General features: G+C 35.5%; 1 protein-coding gene across 9 annotated transcripts in view; it reads right to left on the reverse strand.

The window, feature by feature from the left end:
* The window catches only part of SEPTIN7 (septin 7), a 102,271-nt gene that overhangs the window by 48,994 nt on the left and 36,468 nt on the right, over positions 1-16,809 (reverse strand). For 5 of the 9 annotated variants that reach the window (XM_027102204.1, XM_027102205.1, XM_027102200.1 and 2 more), the window contains one exon: positions 16,059-16,161. In XM_027102204.1, the coding sequence (XP_026958005.1) occupies positions 16,059-16,161 (103 nt within the window). The remainder of the gene's footprint in view (positions 1-16,058; positions 16,162-16,809) is intronic. The other 4 variants (XM_027102206.1, XM_027102207.1, XM_027102202.1 and 1 more) reach the window with 1 other exon arrangement.

Genomic DNA, 16,809 nt, shown 5'->3' on the forward strand with positions numbered 1-16,809 from the left:
TAAACTTTCACTTTAGGCTGGATCTCTAGGCTCAGAGCATGCCCAGCTAATCATCAGACATCTGCCCTGACATATGACCAAGTCTGCAAAGACAGGGCAGGGTGAGTTTTTTCAAATGCATATTTTTCAACAACAACAAATCACAAAGCATTCAAAGAAACAGAAAACACAGCCCATAAAAAGGAACAAAACAAAATCCCAGAAACCATCCCTGAAGCAGCACAGATAGTGGACTTGCTAGATGAGGACTTTAAAATAGCTGTTTTAGAGAAAGATAAACATCATATCTCTTATATGTGGAATCTAAAAAACAGGGGGGTACAAATGAATTTATTTACAAAACAGAGATAAGAGTTTTGTAGAAACAAAGTAGAAAACAAACTTATGGTTATGGGGGTCAGGGGGATAAATCAGAAGACTGGGATTTACATATATACACTACTATATATAAAATACATAACTAATAAGGACCTACTATATAGCTCAGGGAACTTTACTTAATACTCTGTAATGGCCTATATGGGAAAAGAATCTAAAAAAGAGTGGATATATGTATAACTGATTCACTTTGCTGTACATCTGAAACTAACACAACATTGTAAATTAACTATACTCCAATAAAAATTTTTTTTAAATAAATAAATTTAGGGACTTCCCTGGTGGTCCAGCGGTTAAGACTCTGCGCTCCCAATGCAGGCGGCCCGGATTCAATCCCTGGTCAGGGAACTAGATCCCGCATGCCACAACTAAGAGCCCACACACCACAACTAAAGACCTGGTGCAGCCAAATAAATAAGTAAATAAATTTAAATAGCAAAAAAAAAAAATAATAAACAAAATAGCTGTCTTAAATATGTCCAAAGAGCTAAAGAAAACAATGAACAATTAATGGAAATCAGGAAAACGACGTAAGAACAAAACCAGAATTTAACAAAGAAATAGAAATTGTGTAAAAAAACCAAACCAAACCAAAACAAAACAAAAATTCTGGAGCTGAAACACACAATTGAAAAAATTCACTAGAGAGGTTCAAAAGCAATTGAGCATGTCTAAAAAAGAATCAGCAAACTTGGAAGACAGGACAATTAAAATTATTGAGTCTAAGGAGAAAAAAGAATGAAGAAAAACACAGCCTAAGGGATCTATGTGGGACACCATTTATTGAACTATTATATACAGTATGAGAGCTTTAGAAGGAAAAAGGGAAAGGGTCAAATAGATTATTTGAAGGAAAAAAAAATGACCAAATTTTTTCCCAATTTGATGACAGACATGAATCTACAAATCCAAGAATCTCACTGAACTAGTAGGATAAACCCAGGAACCCGCACTGAGACACATCGTGATCAAACTGATAAAAAACAAAGACAAAAAGAGAAACTTGAAAGCGGCAAGAGAGAAGCAACATATCACATAGAAGGTATCTTCAATAAGATTAGCAGCTGATTTCTCAGCAGCAACTCTGGACACCAGAAGACAATGTGATGATAAAACTGTCAAATGAGAATTCTATATCTGGCAAAATTGTGCTGAAAAGTTGAGGTAGAAATTAAGATATTTCCAGATAAACAAAAACTGAGGGAATTCATTATCACTACACATCCTCCACATTTCAGTTGAAATGAACGAACCCTGGACAATAACTCAAAGCCACATAAAGATCCCCAGTAAAGGTAAATACATGGACAAATATAAAAACTGGTATTATTGTAATTTTGGTTTCTAACTCCACTTTACATTTTCTGTAAGACTTGAAAGACGAATGAATAAGAAATAATTAGAAGTCTGTGTTATTGAGTACACAATGTTCAAAGATACAATTTGAGACATCAATAATAAAAAAAAGTATGTGGGGGCTGTATATGAGTAGTTTGTATATATAATTAAAATTAAATTGGTATAAATTCAAGTTAGGTTATTATAATTTAAGATTTTATATATAATCTCTATGATAACTACAAAGAAAGCATCTACAGAATATACAAATAAGGAAATGAGAAAGGGAATCAAAACGTGATGCTACAAAACATCAACTAAACACAAAAGAAGGCAGTAAAGGAGAAAATGATATATTCAAAAGCTGTAAGACATACAGAAAACAACAAAATGACAAAACTAAGTTCTCTGTTACCAGTAATTACTTTACATGTACATGGATTAAATGTCTTAATCAAAGGCACAGATGGCCAGAATGGCTAAAAAAACCCCGATCCAACTGTATACTATCTGTAAGATCTAAAGACTTTAGATCTAAGGACACACACAAGTTGAAAGTAAAAGGATAAAAAAGATATTCCATGTAAGCAGTAATCAGAAGAGGTGAGATGGCTATACTTGTATCAGACAAAAGAGACTTAAGTAAAAAATTGATACAAGATGCAAATTAGGATTTATTATTAAAAAAGGTCAATTCATGAAGTGGATATTATTACAGAATTATAAACATATATACACCAAACATCAGAGCCCCAAAATATATAAAGGAAACACTGACAAAATTTTGAAGGGGAAAATAGACAGTTTTACAATAATAATTGGAGAATTCAATACTCCACTTTAAATAATGGATAGAAGAAACAGACGGAAGATAAATTAGAAAACAGAGGACTTGAACAACACTATAAACCAACTGGACCTAATAAACATAGACAAAATACTCCATTCAACAACACCAAAATACACATTTTTCTCATGTGCACAGGGAGTATTTTTCAAGACTGACCATAAAACCAAGTACGACTTGATAAACTTTTTCTTTTTTTTTTTTTTTTGCAGTACGCGGGCCTCTCACTGTTGTGGCCTCTCCCGTTGCGGAGCACAGGCTCCGGATGCGCAGGCTCAGTGGCCATGGCTCACAGGCCTAGCCGCTCTGCAGCATGTGGGATCTTCCCGGACTGGGGCATGAACCCGTGTCCCCTGCATCGGCAGGCGAACTCTCAACCACTGCGCCACCAGGGAAACCCATAAACTTTAAAAGATTTCAATCATCTTTTCCTATCACAACGAAATGAGACTGGAGATCAATAACAGAAAGAAAATGAAAAAATTAACACATATAAGGAAATTAAACAATACACTCAAACAGCTAACAGGTCAAATAAGAAATCCCAAGGTAAATTAGAAAATACCATGAAAAAAAAAAGAAAATGAAAACACAACATACCAAAACTTATGAGATACGGAAAAGTCGTTTCTAATAGAAAAATTTGTAACTGTAAACACATACATAAAAATGAGGATCTGAAATCAACAATCTAACTTTACAACATAAGGAACTAAAAAATAAAGAACTAAATCCAAAACCAGCAAAAGAAAGGAAATATTAAAGTTAGGAGATAAATAAAATGGAAAACAGAAAACAACAGAGAAAAATCAACCAAACCAAAAGTTAGCTTTTGGAATAGATCAACAAAATTAACAACTCTTTTAGCTAGACTGATTGAGAATAAAAGAAAGAGAAGATTCAAATTACTAAAATCAGAAAGTGTGGATATTACTCCCAATTTTACAGAAATAAAAAAAATTATAAGAGAGTACTATTAATAACTGTATGTCAATAAACTGGATAACATAAATGAAAAGGACAAATTCCGTAAGACAAAAACTTAGAAACAATGAGGAATTAAGAGAACATATACAGTGAAAGGCAAACAGGCCTCTCAGATACTGATAAAGTGATTAAAAAATGGAAATGATCTAAATAATTAATATGGCTGATTTTCAAAAAAATACAACAATTCCTACCCAGAGAAAAAACATATTTTTCAAATACCTATGGAGCACTTACATAATCAGATCATGTTTTGGCTATAAAGAAAATCAATCAGTACTGAAAAACACAGAAATCTACAGATCATATTCTCTGACTACAAGCAGTGAAATTATAAATTAACAACAAAATAACACAACCCATTTGCCCACTTAGACATAAAACAGTATCTCCCCTCAACTCTTATCTGAAAAACTACTCAAATACAAACAAAATGAGTAACATAAACAAAAATCTAAGATATATGACTAAACTGGTGTTCAGAGAAAAACCTGTGCCTAATTAAGCCTAAAGAAAATAGATCAACCTTCAGAGTGGCTCTTGGAACTGTAAACCAGTATCGCTTTTCTTTTTTTTTTTTGAGGCAAGGAGTAATGACTTTATTCGAAAAGCCGGCAGACCAAGAAGATGGTGGGCAAGGGTCCCCAAAAATCCACATTAGTTTGGTCTGAATGCCAGCTCCTTTTATAGAACAGAGAGGGGAAGGAGGTGAGGAAGTAAAGTAAAAAGGCCATAAGCCTTGCATATATCTCCTAGAATGGCCAGCCTCCAGGAGCAGATGTGTTAATTTCTTCTTTTCTGCAGTAATTCATAGGTAGAAGGGTCAGGATGTTTCCCTGAACAAAGGCACTTTGGTTTAACATTCAGACAGCGGGTCAGGGTCCCGAGGCAGGTCATTATGTATGATTATAATAACAAAAGCAACAAAAAGCAAAGGTTAAACTCAAAGAAACAGATCCAACAAGGAATCCAATTTAGCTCTTCCCTGGTATGGAAACTCAAGGAAAGGGTCATTGGAAGCTCCAATTTTACAGCTGGTGGGTCAGAAAGACCTGGACTTGTGACTGGTGTCTGAAGTGGCAACTGGGGGAAGGGGGCAGTCTTATAGGATTGAGCCTTTAACTTGTAGAATCTGATGCTATCTCCAGGTAGATAGTTTCAGAATTGAATTGATTGTAGGAAACTCAGATGGTGTCCGAGAATTGCTTGGTGGTGTGTGGACTCCTGCCCCCATGTTACTGAACTCAGGTTTGGCTGCTCGCTGCTCAAAAGCTAATACTTTTGAGAGACAAGTGCTGGTAGGAATGGAAAGGTTGCTTTATGCAAGAGACTGGCAACTTGTGTCCAAAAACCAACTCCAAAGATTCTGCTCAACCATGAAAGTTTTTAAAGGGAGACTCATTAGCGGAGGGGGTCAGGGTCATTATTATCTTCCACTGTGTGCAGACTTTCTTCTGATTGGTTGGTGGTGAGGTAACAGGGTGGCATTCCAGGAATCTTGTGCTCAGCCTGAAGTTACCATCTTCCACCTGGGTGGGAGCCTTAGTTCCACAGAAGAACTCAAAGGTATTGCTGTGTATATTCCTTGAGGAGGCACCAGGACCTCGCCCCATCGTTGCACTATTGTTTCTTTCTTTTTTTTTTTATTCAAACAGAAAGTCACAAAAATTATAATCATCCTCATCAGTTCACTCAGTCCCATGTAATTAATTTTTTTTTCATCTTGATCTTTTGTTAGCACTTTTCCATTAGAGTTGTGAAAATGCTTATTCATTCAGTTCAGCAGTATAGTCAGTTACCAGAAACATGTACTTGTCAGAGTCTGTTCCATGAATTCCTTGAAGATGAAACCCTTTTACAGGAACATTTTTGCAAAAGCATCAGAGTACACGCAGAACAGTCTGTAAATGACAGAAGACTTAAAAATGACCATGGTTAAAGATTTGATGAAGTTCATAATAAGGCAATTGACAAGGAAATTTAGTTATTTCTGAGATATACATTTTAGAGCAATAACTAGAATTATGACTTGTAACATTATACCAGAACATATAAGATTTTTAGAAATTTCATGTAATGTCTCAAACATTTATGTTAACATATTTCCATACAAATAACCCAAAAAAAGTTTAGTAATTAGTTGTGGGTTTTTTTGTTTGTTTGTTTTTCTATACTGCAGGTTCTTATTAGTCATCAATTTTATACACATCAGTGTATACATGTCAATCCCAATCGCCCAATTCAGCACACCACTATCCCCACCCCACTGCAGTTTTCCCCCCTTGGTGTCCATACGTTTGTTCTCTACATCTGTGTCTCTGTTTCTGCCCTGCAAACCGATTCATCTGTACCATTTTTCTAGGTTCCACATATATGCGTTAATATACAATATTTGTTTTTCTCTTTCTGACTTACTTCACTCTGTATGACAGTCTCTAGATCCATCCACGTCTCAACAAATGACTCAATTTTTATGGCTTTTTATGGCTGAGTAATATTCCATTGTATATATGTACCACAACTTCTTTATCCATTCATTTGTCGATGGGCATTTAGGTTGCTTCCATGACCTGGCTATTGTAAACAGTGCTGCAATGAACATTGGGGTGCATGTGTCTTTTTGAATTATGGTTTTCTCTGGGTATATGCCCAATAGTGGGATTGCTGGATCATATAGTAATTCTATTTTTAGTTTTTTAAGGAACCTCCATACTGTTGTCCATAGTGGCTATATCAATTTACATTCCCACCAACAGTGCAAGAGGGTTCCCTTTTCTCCACACCCTCTCCAGCATTTGTTGTTTGTAGATTTTCTGATGATGTCCATTCTAACTGGTGTGAGGTAATACCTCATTGTAGTTTTGATTTGCATTTCTCTAATAATTAGTGATGTTGAGCAGCTTTTCATGTGCTTCTTGGCCATCTGTATGTCTTCTTTGGAGAAATGTCTATTTAGGTCTTCTGCCCATTTTTGGATTGGGTTGTTTCTTTAATATTGAGCTGCATGAATTGTTTATATATTTTGGAGATTAATCCTTTGTCCGTTGATTTGTTTGCAAATATTTTCTCCCATTCTGAGGGTTGTCTTTTCATCTTGTTTATGGTTTCCTTTGCTGTGCAAAAGCTTTGAAGTTTCATTAGGTCCCATTTATTTATTTTTGTTTTTATTTCCATTACTCTAGGAGGTGGATCAAAAACGATCTTGCTGTGATTTATGTCAAAGAGTGTTCTTCCTATGTTTTCCTGTAAGAGTTTTATAGTGCCCAGTCTTACATTTAGGTCTCTAATCCATTATGAGTTTATTTTTGTGTATGGTGTTAGGGAGTGTTCTAATTTCATTCTTTTACATGTAGCTGTCCAGTTTTTCCAGCTCCACTTATTGAAGAGACTGTCTTTACCCCATTGTATATCTTTGCCTCCTCTGTCATAGATCAGTTGACCATAGGTACATGGGTTTATCTCTGGGGTTTCTATCTTGGTCTATTGATCTATGTTTCTGTTTTTGTGCTATGCTATCGCTTTTCTGAGGAACAATTAGGCAGTCTATCACAACTTAAATGCACATGCCTTTTGACCCAGCAATTTTACTTTTAGAAATGTACATTATACAAGCTTTTATACGTGTGCCTAAAAATTCAAGGAAATTAAGCATTGTTTAATTGTCCATCAACAGTAGACTGTATAAATCATGATAATCACACAGTATTGAATACCCCATACTCTGAAGAATGAGTTACTTTATGTACAGACATGAATAAAAGTATAATATATTAAATGATAGGGAAAAAAACATTCACAGAGTAGTATTTACAGCACAGTACCATTTATATAAAAAAGAAATCTACATGGGAATGACTAGTGTATATAAAATTATAGAAAAATGCCAGAAAACTTTTAACAACTTAATAATGCTTGTCACTAGAGAAGGGACTGGAACTGAAGGAGGGAGAAAAAGGGACTTCACCTTACTAAATGTCTTTAGAATTTACATCTTTTAGAAAATAAAAATGTTTATATTTATAAACTTTTCTTTTTGGGGGGGAATAAACATGTGAGACATTTGAGAACAGAGCAGAAGGGTAAGGTTGACAACATAATGATTCTAACAGGTACTAGCCTCAAAATAAATAAAAAGAAATGTTGAGGCTTCCCAGGTGGCGCAGTAGTTGAGAATCTGCCTGCCAATGCAGGGGACACGTGTTCGAGCCCTGGTCTGGGAAGATCCCACATACCACAGAGCAACTAGGCCCGTGAGCCACAACTACTGAGCCTGCGCATCTGGAGCCTGTGCTTCACAACAAGAGAGGCCGTGATAGTGAGAGGCCCGCGCACCGCGATGAAGAGTGGCCCCCGCTTGCCGCAACTAGAGAAAGCCCTCACACAGAAATGAAGACCCAGCACAGCCAAAAATAAATGAATAAATTAATTAATTTAAAAAAAAAAAAGAAATGTTGACTGCAGGGAAGTTATGCCTGAGTTTGGACATTAAATTATTAATTCCTACCTATCTTTAGTAGAGTGATATTTACTTCCAAACCAAAATGTCAGATACCCTATAATCATAATACAAAATATAGTAGCTTTGTCCTAATACTCTCAAGGTGACATAACTACAATAGATTCTTGCTCATTGGCTTTAGTAAAGGGAAAGCAATAGCGTTGCTAATGCAAAATAACTGAGAGTTAAATTAATCCCATCAACTCCAACTCTACTTAAAGAATCTGTGGAAACAACCTCAATCAAGTTATTTATCATTATTATTTAAGAATAACAAAATTCAGAATCACACATCCTAGCTTAAGAAAACAAAATTATTCAATAAATATAAACAGAATACCTATCTGTAACATTTTCTATTTCTTTATAATTAACATAATATTTTAAGATCTGTTAAATGATCCAAATTAATGACACATTTATTTTACTTTGAAATGCACTATAAACGTTCTGCAACAAAGTCATTATCATTCCCTTATTTTACAGACTTTAAAAAGGAAATAACTGGAATTAAATTTTTTTCTGTCCTCATTAAAACAAAATATTGTTAACACAATTTAAGATGTTAAATACTTTATGAAAATTATAAAATAAGAGTAATTAACTAGAGTCTAATATTATACCTGTAGTTTAACATTATCAGCAGGTTAAAATAACCCATTTCCTCTTTATCTTTGAAGTCTAGCCCATGAAACCCATGCCATCATCATTCAAGAGTATTACACTTCAAGCCTAAGAATGAAACAGTCATGAAATGTTTGTTCATAAGGTTTTGAAAAAAGTTAGATCACTATTTATAATAAAGTCACGTTCCTTTAGGTCTTTGGGATTATAAGGGCTCTGAGAAGTCCTACAATTAAAGAAACTGCTTATCTTTTTTTTTTTTTTGCTTATCTTTGTTTTACCCAGCACCTCCTCAATTCTACAGCCTTCGATCATTTCCACCAACCCCTTGAAATATTTATTAATATCTGACACATGAAACACACTGAGACATTATACCATATAATTCTTTGGTAAATTATTTTTCCTTGACCATATATAGTTATAGCAACTGATATAAATAATACTGTATTACTGTATTAGTTAAGTAGAAAATTCATAGGCAGCTTAAATCTTGAGGATTTTTCCTTTGTATATTGCACATAAACACTTAACCACAGACGCTCCTCTGCAGTTCTATCATTAGCAGCTTGGGAAAACCCATTTCATTACACAAACTGTGTAATGAACACATACAATGTGTTCTACATCATCCTGCTAAATTATGTAGAGTTTCAGAACATTAGAACTGGAATAGTCCTTAGAGATACCAGAACAGCAGTGTTCTAACTCCTAGTCCTCAATTCTGCTCTTCATGTAAATCTGCTTCTAAACGAATTCTCTTGATATTCTCTACTGGACTCTCCCACTGGGTAGTGGCTTTCCAACTTACTTTACCACAGTTTACAGTTAAAAGCAAACAAACAAAAAAACCCCAAACACACATTTTTCATCAAAACTCAGTATACACAAATATATAGGTATACTTATCTGTACTGTATAAATGTATGTGTACAAATTTACAACTTTCATGAAACAACAGTCTTGCTAAGCAAAATGCAGTCTATTTTCTAATCATTTCTATTTTTCATTCTTTTAAATGATTCACCAAATTGATTTAATGATCCAGCTTGGAAAAAAAAAACCTGCCAAGGAGCAAAAAGGTTTAATTCAGATGAATAATCTCATCCCAACATCCTATAGCTTTTCCATTCCAACAGCTATCCTCTGATGGACTATTACAATTGATAAAAAGCAAAGACATAAATTCATTTTATTATTTATTGAACAGCTGCTAAATGCTAGAACTGGGGACATTTTGCCATCAAAAGGTATAATTTTGTTGAGAAACAAGCTATAGTTACAATTAAACAAAAAATACAGTAGGAATACATAAAGAACACCTAAGTACAGTTTGAAGGAAATCAAGGATGGCTTCACAGAGCAAGCAAGCAAGCAGCATTTTACTGAGACATCCGTAGAAACTAATCAAGCAAACCAATGAGCACTTAAGTAATGCTAAAATGTGGAACAGTTCTTTTAAAAAGATAAAATCTTCAACCTCTCGTTTAGAATTTGAATGAAGAGGAAAGAAAATACAGAAGGATAAATAAGCTTAGAAGAAATAAAATAATTAGTATTAGAGAAGTAAAAGGCATCTAGTAAGAGCTAATAGGTAACTGAATATAGATTTAACTGGATAAAAAACTATTAAAATAAATAAAGGCGTCTACACAGACTGTTTCACAGGAATCAAGGTTTTTCACTTCTCTTAGAAAAATGAAACTAGGGCCTCCCTGGTGGCTCAGTGGTTAGGAATCCGCCTGCCAATGCAGGGGACATGGGTTCGAGCCCTGGTCCGGGAAGATCCCACATGCCGCCGAGCAACTGAGCCTGGGCGCCACAACTACTGAGCCTGCGCTCTATAGCCTGCAAGCCACAACTACTGAGCCCGCGTGCTGCAACTACTGAAGCCCGGGCACCTAGAGCCCGTGCTCCACAACAAGAGAAGCCCCCGCAATGAGAAGCCCACACACTGCAACGAAGAGTAACCCCTGCTCGCCACAACTAGAGAAAGCCCACGCGCAGCAAGAAAGAACCAACACAGCCAAAAATAAATAAATAATTTAAAAAAAATTTTTAATTAAAAATTAAAAAAATAGTAATCAGAGATGTCACATAAATAACTTCAGCAAAATACTTAAACATCACGTCTTTATTGAAATGTACATAATAGCAAGTACAAAAATCAATTTTTTTAACAAGAATGCAAGCTACCCAGCTAAACCTTATTTATAATGAGAAAAGAACAAGTTTTTTCCCCCTAAATTCTCTCTGCTTTGGCTAAATTACTTCTTTGAAATAAAATTCATATAACATAAATTTCACCATTTTAAATTGTACAATTCAGTGGTTTTTCTATATTTACAATGTTGTGCAATCATCACTGGTTAAATTACTTTTATTACTAAAAGTAAAATAAAAATACAGAGCTCAGGGAAGAAAATTTTAAAATATTACTCAAAGTATTTCAAGTATCCAACATATCTTAACTGCAGGCTTAAACATAATTCCATTAAATGCCCAACAGCTTAGATACAAAATGGCCAATATTACTTTCAATTTCTTCAACTAACTCTGGATGTTATTATCAATACATCACTTCAAACACCAACAAAAAGGTGGGAGAAAATTATCTATGACTGTCATTGTATATCCTATCACTGACTAAATACCTCCTAAACTTTTACTAATAAGTCATACACAAAAACACATTATGATAGGGCTTCCCTGGTGGCGCAGTGGTTGAGAGTCCGCCTGCCGATGCAGGGGACACGGGTTCGTGTCCCGGTCTGGGAAGATCCCACATGCCGCGTAGCGGCTGGGCCCATGAGCCATGGCCACTGAGCCTGCGTGTCCGGAGCCTGTGCTCCGCAATGGGAGAGGCCACAAGAGTGAGAGGCCAGCGTACCATAAAAAAAAAAAACAAAAAAAAAACACATTATGATAAACTTTGAATCCCAAAAATGGCTAAACCACCATATTCTAAGCTCCCTTCCACCTAAAAAAAACAGAAATGCCAGTGCCACTAAAAACATTTGATATATGTCGAATACATTATGACAATAAAGAAAACCTCTGCTACAAAAATTTAGCAAAGTTTAATATTATAAAAATGATTGAACTGTGAATTTTATCTTCAAAGAACCCAAAATAATAGACTTAATGCCACTTGATTTTCAAAATATTTTCTGGTCAGATAAAGCAATCTACAATCTTTCTGAGTTCTACCTCTTTGAAAGATTCTAGTAAAATCAAGATTTTAGAATTAACATGTTATTCTCAGAGCAAAAATTAAGAAGCACACAAACGATTTTCAAATTCCAAGCCCAAATAGGTTTGACACTTGCTGAATTAGAGACCTAACTGTCTTCATTATTTGATATGTCTGACACTGGGTTTTAAAGTAAATTTTCAAATAAAGAGTCAAAATCAAGAATTCCAATATTTTTATCCTGGAGGCAATGAAGGTCTTCAAAATTTAGGCTAGCCTACCCTTCCAGCCTTATTTCCAACTATTATAAAGTTACCATTTCGGGGTCAGATCCTAAAATCAACATGCAGTGCAAATTAACATTGAACTGCCCCCAAATATATCATCCATAATGCACAATTACATATAAACTGACAACTTGTTTTTCTTCCTGCACTAAAGCAGATACCTGTTTCTTTGAGCACATAAGAAGTAACTAGCTTATATTAAGGCACCTAGACTAACTCAGCAAGGTGAGATGCTCATGCTATAAAAGTATGTGGAAGCTGAAAATGACTGGGGGAACAGTGAATTCACCTCTTCCACCATGCCTACCCTAGCACAGGCACTCATTCCGGTAGAATGGCAGAAAAAATTGCTTGCACTATTTTACTCTAAAATTCTCATTCATTTCCTCTTTCTCTCTGTCTGTCTCTCTGTCTCTTTTAATTTTTTTAGGGAAAACAATATCTAGTTGGAATCATACAAGTTCAAGGCATACTGGACGCACTCAACTGAACTCTGCACTATATCCAGTATTCCCAAATGAGCCTCTGCATAGTGCCTAAGAACACACCAGACTGAGAAACAGACCGGGTTTGGTTCTGGCATCTGCTAGCAGTGTGACCATGGGCAAGTAACCTAACATCTCCATGCTTCAGTTTCTTCATCTCTAAAAAGGAGATAACAATAATATAATACTTACATCATAGGGTTATTGTTAAGGACTGTATGAGTTACATAATAAAGTATCAGTATTTTATGTACTTGAAATATTCCCTGGCACATAATAAGTTATGCAGGGTTTGGTTATTGTTTTCCCAACTGGACTGCCCGCTCAATGTCTATCCCAATTCTATTCTTCAAAAATCTGCCCTAATACCTCCTTCTCAAGTAAGGCAATAATAATTCCAACCAGGGAACCAGGGAAAAGCTCTCCTATACCTTTACACATCTATGGCTCTTAATTTTTGTATGACTCTACTAACTTATATTTACTTACTAAAAATGTTACTTATCTTTTTATGTATACTTTACATTGTCATAAAAATTATTAGCTCCTTTAGGGAAGAAAATATGGGAAAACAAATTATGCCTCTTTTATACAAAAAAGTCACTCAAGTAAATATTGCTTATGGAGCAAGGTTACTGGATAAAGGTTTCCCAACAAAGGACAAAGAGATAAAATCAACTGTTAAATACAGATTCTCAGTTTGTATCAATGTATAAGTCTCAAACCAAGAATTGTTATAAGAACCAAAGCTGCTCTGAGCATAAATCTCAAAAATGAGGACTTAGCTCATAAGGAATAGCTTGCAGTCTCTAAGTCAAGAATATTAAAGTATGGAAAGTCTTAGCTTTCTGTGATTTACAAACAACATTGTTAGATTTGGCCTAAAGTCTGAAAAACAATGTATTAAAAATATTTACTTAAAAGATGACTTTTTAAAGAATATTTATCTATTTACTTATATTTATTTTGGCTGCGCCGGGTCCTAGTTGCGGCATGCAGGATCTTTTTAGTTGCAGCATGCGGACTTCTTAGTTGCGGCATGCGAAGTCTTAGTTGCGACATGCATGGGGGATCTAGTTCCCCGACGAGGGATTGAACCTGGAGCCCCTGCATTGGGAGCGTGGAGTCTTACCCACTGGACCACCAGGGAAGTTCCAAAAGGTGACTTTTATGTGTTATACACTGCAACTATGTAGATGAAAAGATTTAGACCCTGCACTCAACAAGTCTATACAAAGATAGCTAATTAAACAGTAATGTTCAAGGTATATTGGGGATAACAATAACAATATTAACATCCATTCTCCTTTATCCACAGTTGAAGTCTTATCAAAGAAGAGAAAAACAAAAGCTGTAGTTGACAAAAGGACTGACCGGAAAAACAAGTTATATTCAGAGATTGTGTATTTACTCTAAAAATCAAGATCAGCTGGTTATTAACTATTTCATCTGGACAAATGTCACAGAAATTTCAAACCAAATATCTGGCCTGGACCGCCAGATATTACTCTACTAAGTATATATTCAAGAAGTTATTCTTTTGTTGTTGTTTTCTTTTTCTTTTTTTTTTTTTCCGGTACGCGGGCCTCTCACTGTTGTGGCCTCTCCCGTTGTGGAGCAACAGGCTCCGGACGCGCAGGCTCAGCGGCCATGGCTCACGGGCACAGCCGCTCCGCGGCATGTGGGATCTTCCCGGACCGGGGCACGAACCTGTGTCCCCTGCATCGGCAGGCAGACTCTCAACCACTGCGCCACCAGGGAAGCCCCAAGAAGTTATTCTTTAAATTTTAATATTAAAATTTTTTTGGAAATTGCTATGGTTCTCCTAATGCACCTAGGAAGTTTTCTACAAATTAAAAAAATGATCTTATATTTGTCTACGGTGTGTCATTTAAGATCACTAACATTACATAGTAAAGGTAAGATGTAGTATTTCTTCACATACAATGATTATGTTACCAATCTATGGAAGAAAAGGTATGTCCTGCATATTTTATCCACCTATTTAGACCCACACCTCTGGTCTACACCAGCAGTTTGCAAGCTAGGTATACTATGCTTCTTACTCAACCAGAGACAGACAAGTTAACCAACTCTACCAAGTATCAAGTTTGCAGACTTTGTACCACCATGTTTTAACTATGAACTATTACAATGCAGATACTTCCAAACAGCCACAAACCTACCCTCAAGTAAAATACTCTGGTCAGTTGATAAAATATTCTTCCCTTCAATGAAGGGGTATTTCATACCTAATTCAATTAATCTAATTCAACACCAAAATAAAAATACCAGGAGTTGAATGTAATTAGCAAATTTAATGCACAGTACATAAAGGTCCAGCATCAACTCAATTTTCTCTGTCATGGATATAGTCAATCCACTATTCTGCCTTTTACTTTCATAAAACAAATAGAGAAATACAACAAAATTGCATCAAACTGAGGAGCTAGGTTATAAAGTCAGCCTATATGAGGTGAAAATATTATAGTCATTTAAGACTGTCATTTAAGATAACTAATCTTATACATGGTAAAGTGTTTTTATATATATAATGATTATGTTACCAACCTACAGTCAAAATAACCCTTGACAATCTCTTAAAATGGACTACAGGCAGGGAAAGGTGCTCACAGGACAAAACACACTCATAAGAAAAATGAGAGTGAACTAAAGAACAAGGAGAGTCATCATATTTCACTAATTCCAGGGCTTACACTTAATGAATGAATTCCCAGGGTAATCATTTGCATGATTATGATCCTCTACCCCATCCTTCTTTTTCAAATTCAGAGAACATATGTTTAAGTTAAACACTCATGTGATGTGGCTTCACTACACTATATGAGCCAGAGAATAAAATTATCCTGGGGCTTCCCTGGTGGCGCAGTGGTTGGGAGTCCGCCTGCCGATGCAGGGGACACGGGTTCTTGCCCCAGTCTGGGAAGATCCCACATGCCACGGAGCGGCTAGGCCCATGAGCCACGGCCGCTGAGCCTGCGCATCCGGAGCCTGTGCTCCGCAACGGGAGAGGCCACAACAGTGAGAGGCCCGCGTACCGTCAAAAAAAAAAAAAAAAAAAATCCTGGAGTAATAAGTAACCACCAGATGCTATTTCCTTTTGTAGCATCATCGATTGAAGAGAACTTCTCCAGCGTTCTATTCAACCACTACACCCCCCACCCCTCTTCTCAACTTTTACTGAATTTCCAAAACTGTGCCATCTGCAAGAAAGAGGCAAGAAAATACTGAAATCCCATTACGCCATCAAGCTAAATTTTAAAATGTATTTGCATAACAAAAGAAAATATAACACATGATCCCTGCAGTTATTTGGGCTATTGTTTTCTCAAATCATTCAGAGTTCATTAATAGTTGGAAACATATCAAAACTCAATTTTAGTGAGAAATCATATCTTACCCACAACCATAAGTGTGAATTCAAACCCTCTCTTCACTGATTTTCTGTATACTTGATTTGGGAGATTTGCAAATCCCACATAGCCTTCAAGGTTCTTCTGTTGCTGAGAAAAGCAAAAGCAGTCCGGTTATTCATATATCAATAAATCACTTCTGTCACACATTTCAAATTCCCTTCATTAACCTATTTTTAGAAAACTATATAAACTAATATTATTCATGGTGAATCAAACTGATTTTACAGTGTTACCAATAAAAGTATTAGTTAATTGCAGAAATGGACAAAATGAATTGAGCACAAGTTGACTGACAATAGACAATTACAAAAACCCAAAGGAATAAAATAAAAATTAAAGAAACCTGCCTCAGAGCAAAGATTTCAATTTATAGTAACTTACTAATAATAAGATTCTGACCAATCAACCAAAAAAAACGGAAGGATTTTTCACAAAAAATTCAAATCCCCTTAAAATTATATTAAGGACTCTTTTAATCATTCCCTTTGCTCATACTAATTACCAGAGGCAGGAGTTTCTTGAAATTTATCTTCTTATTCATGAAATAAAATCAAAACGTGGAGTTTAAAATTTTTCATGAACTCTTAAAAGCTCTCATGATCAATGTCAGTCAGTAACATTATCTTTCAAGCTGTTATACTAGGTCCAATTATGTCACTTCAAGATTTTTACATGAGTCTGCTGCCTCTATCATCAGGGACATCAGATTTATCCAGGTTTTAAAGTAAATTTCAA

This window comes from Aethalodelphis obliquidens, unplaced genomic scaffold (genome assembly GCF_003676395.1).
Source record: "Aethalodelphis obliquidens isolate GAN/ISIS:26980383/991018 unplaced genomic scaffold, ASM367639v1 scaffold5, whole genome shotgun sequence".
In the NCBI taxonomy this organism is placed as follows: Eukaryota; Metazoa; Chordata; class Mammalia; order Artiodactyla; family Delphinidae; genus Aethalodelphis; species Aethalodelphis obliquidens.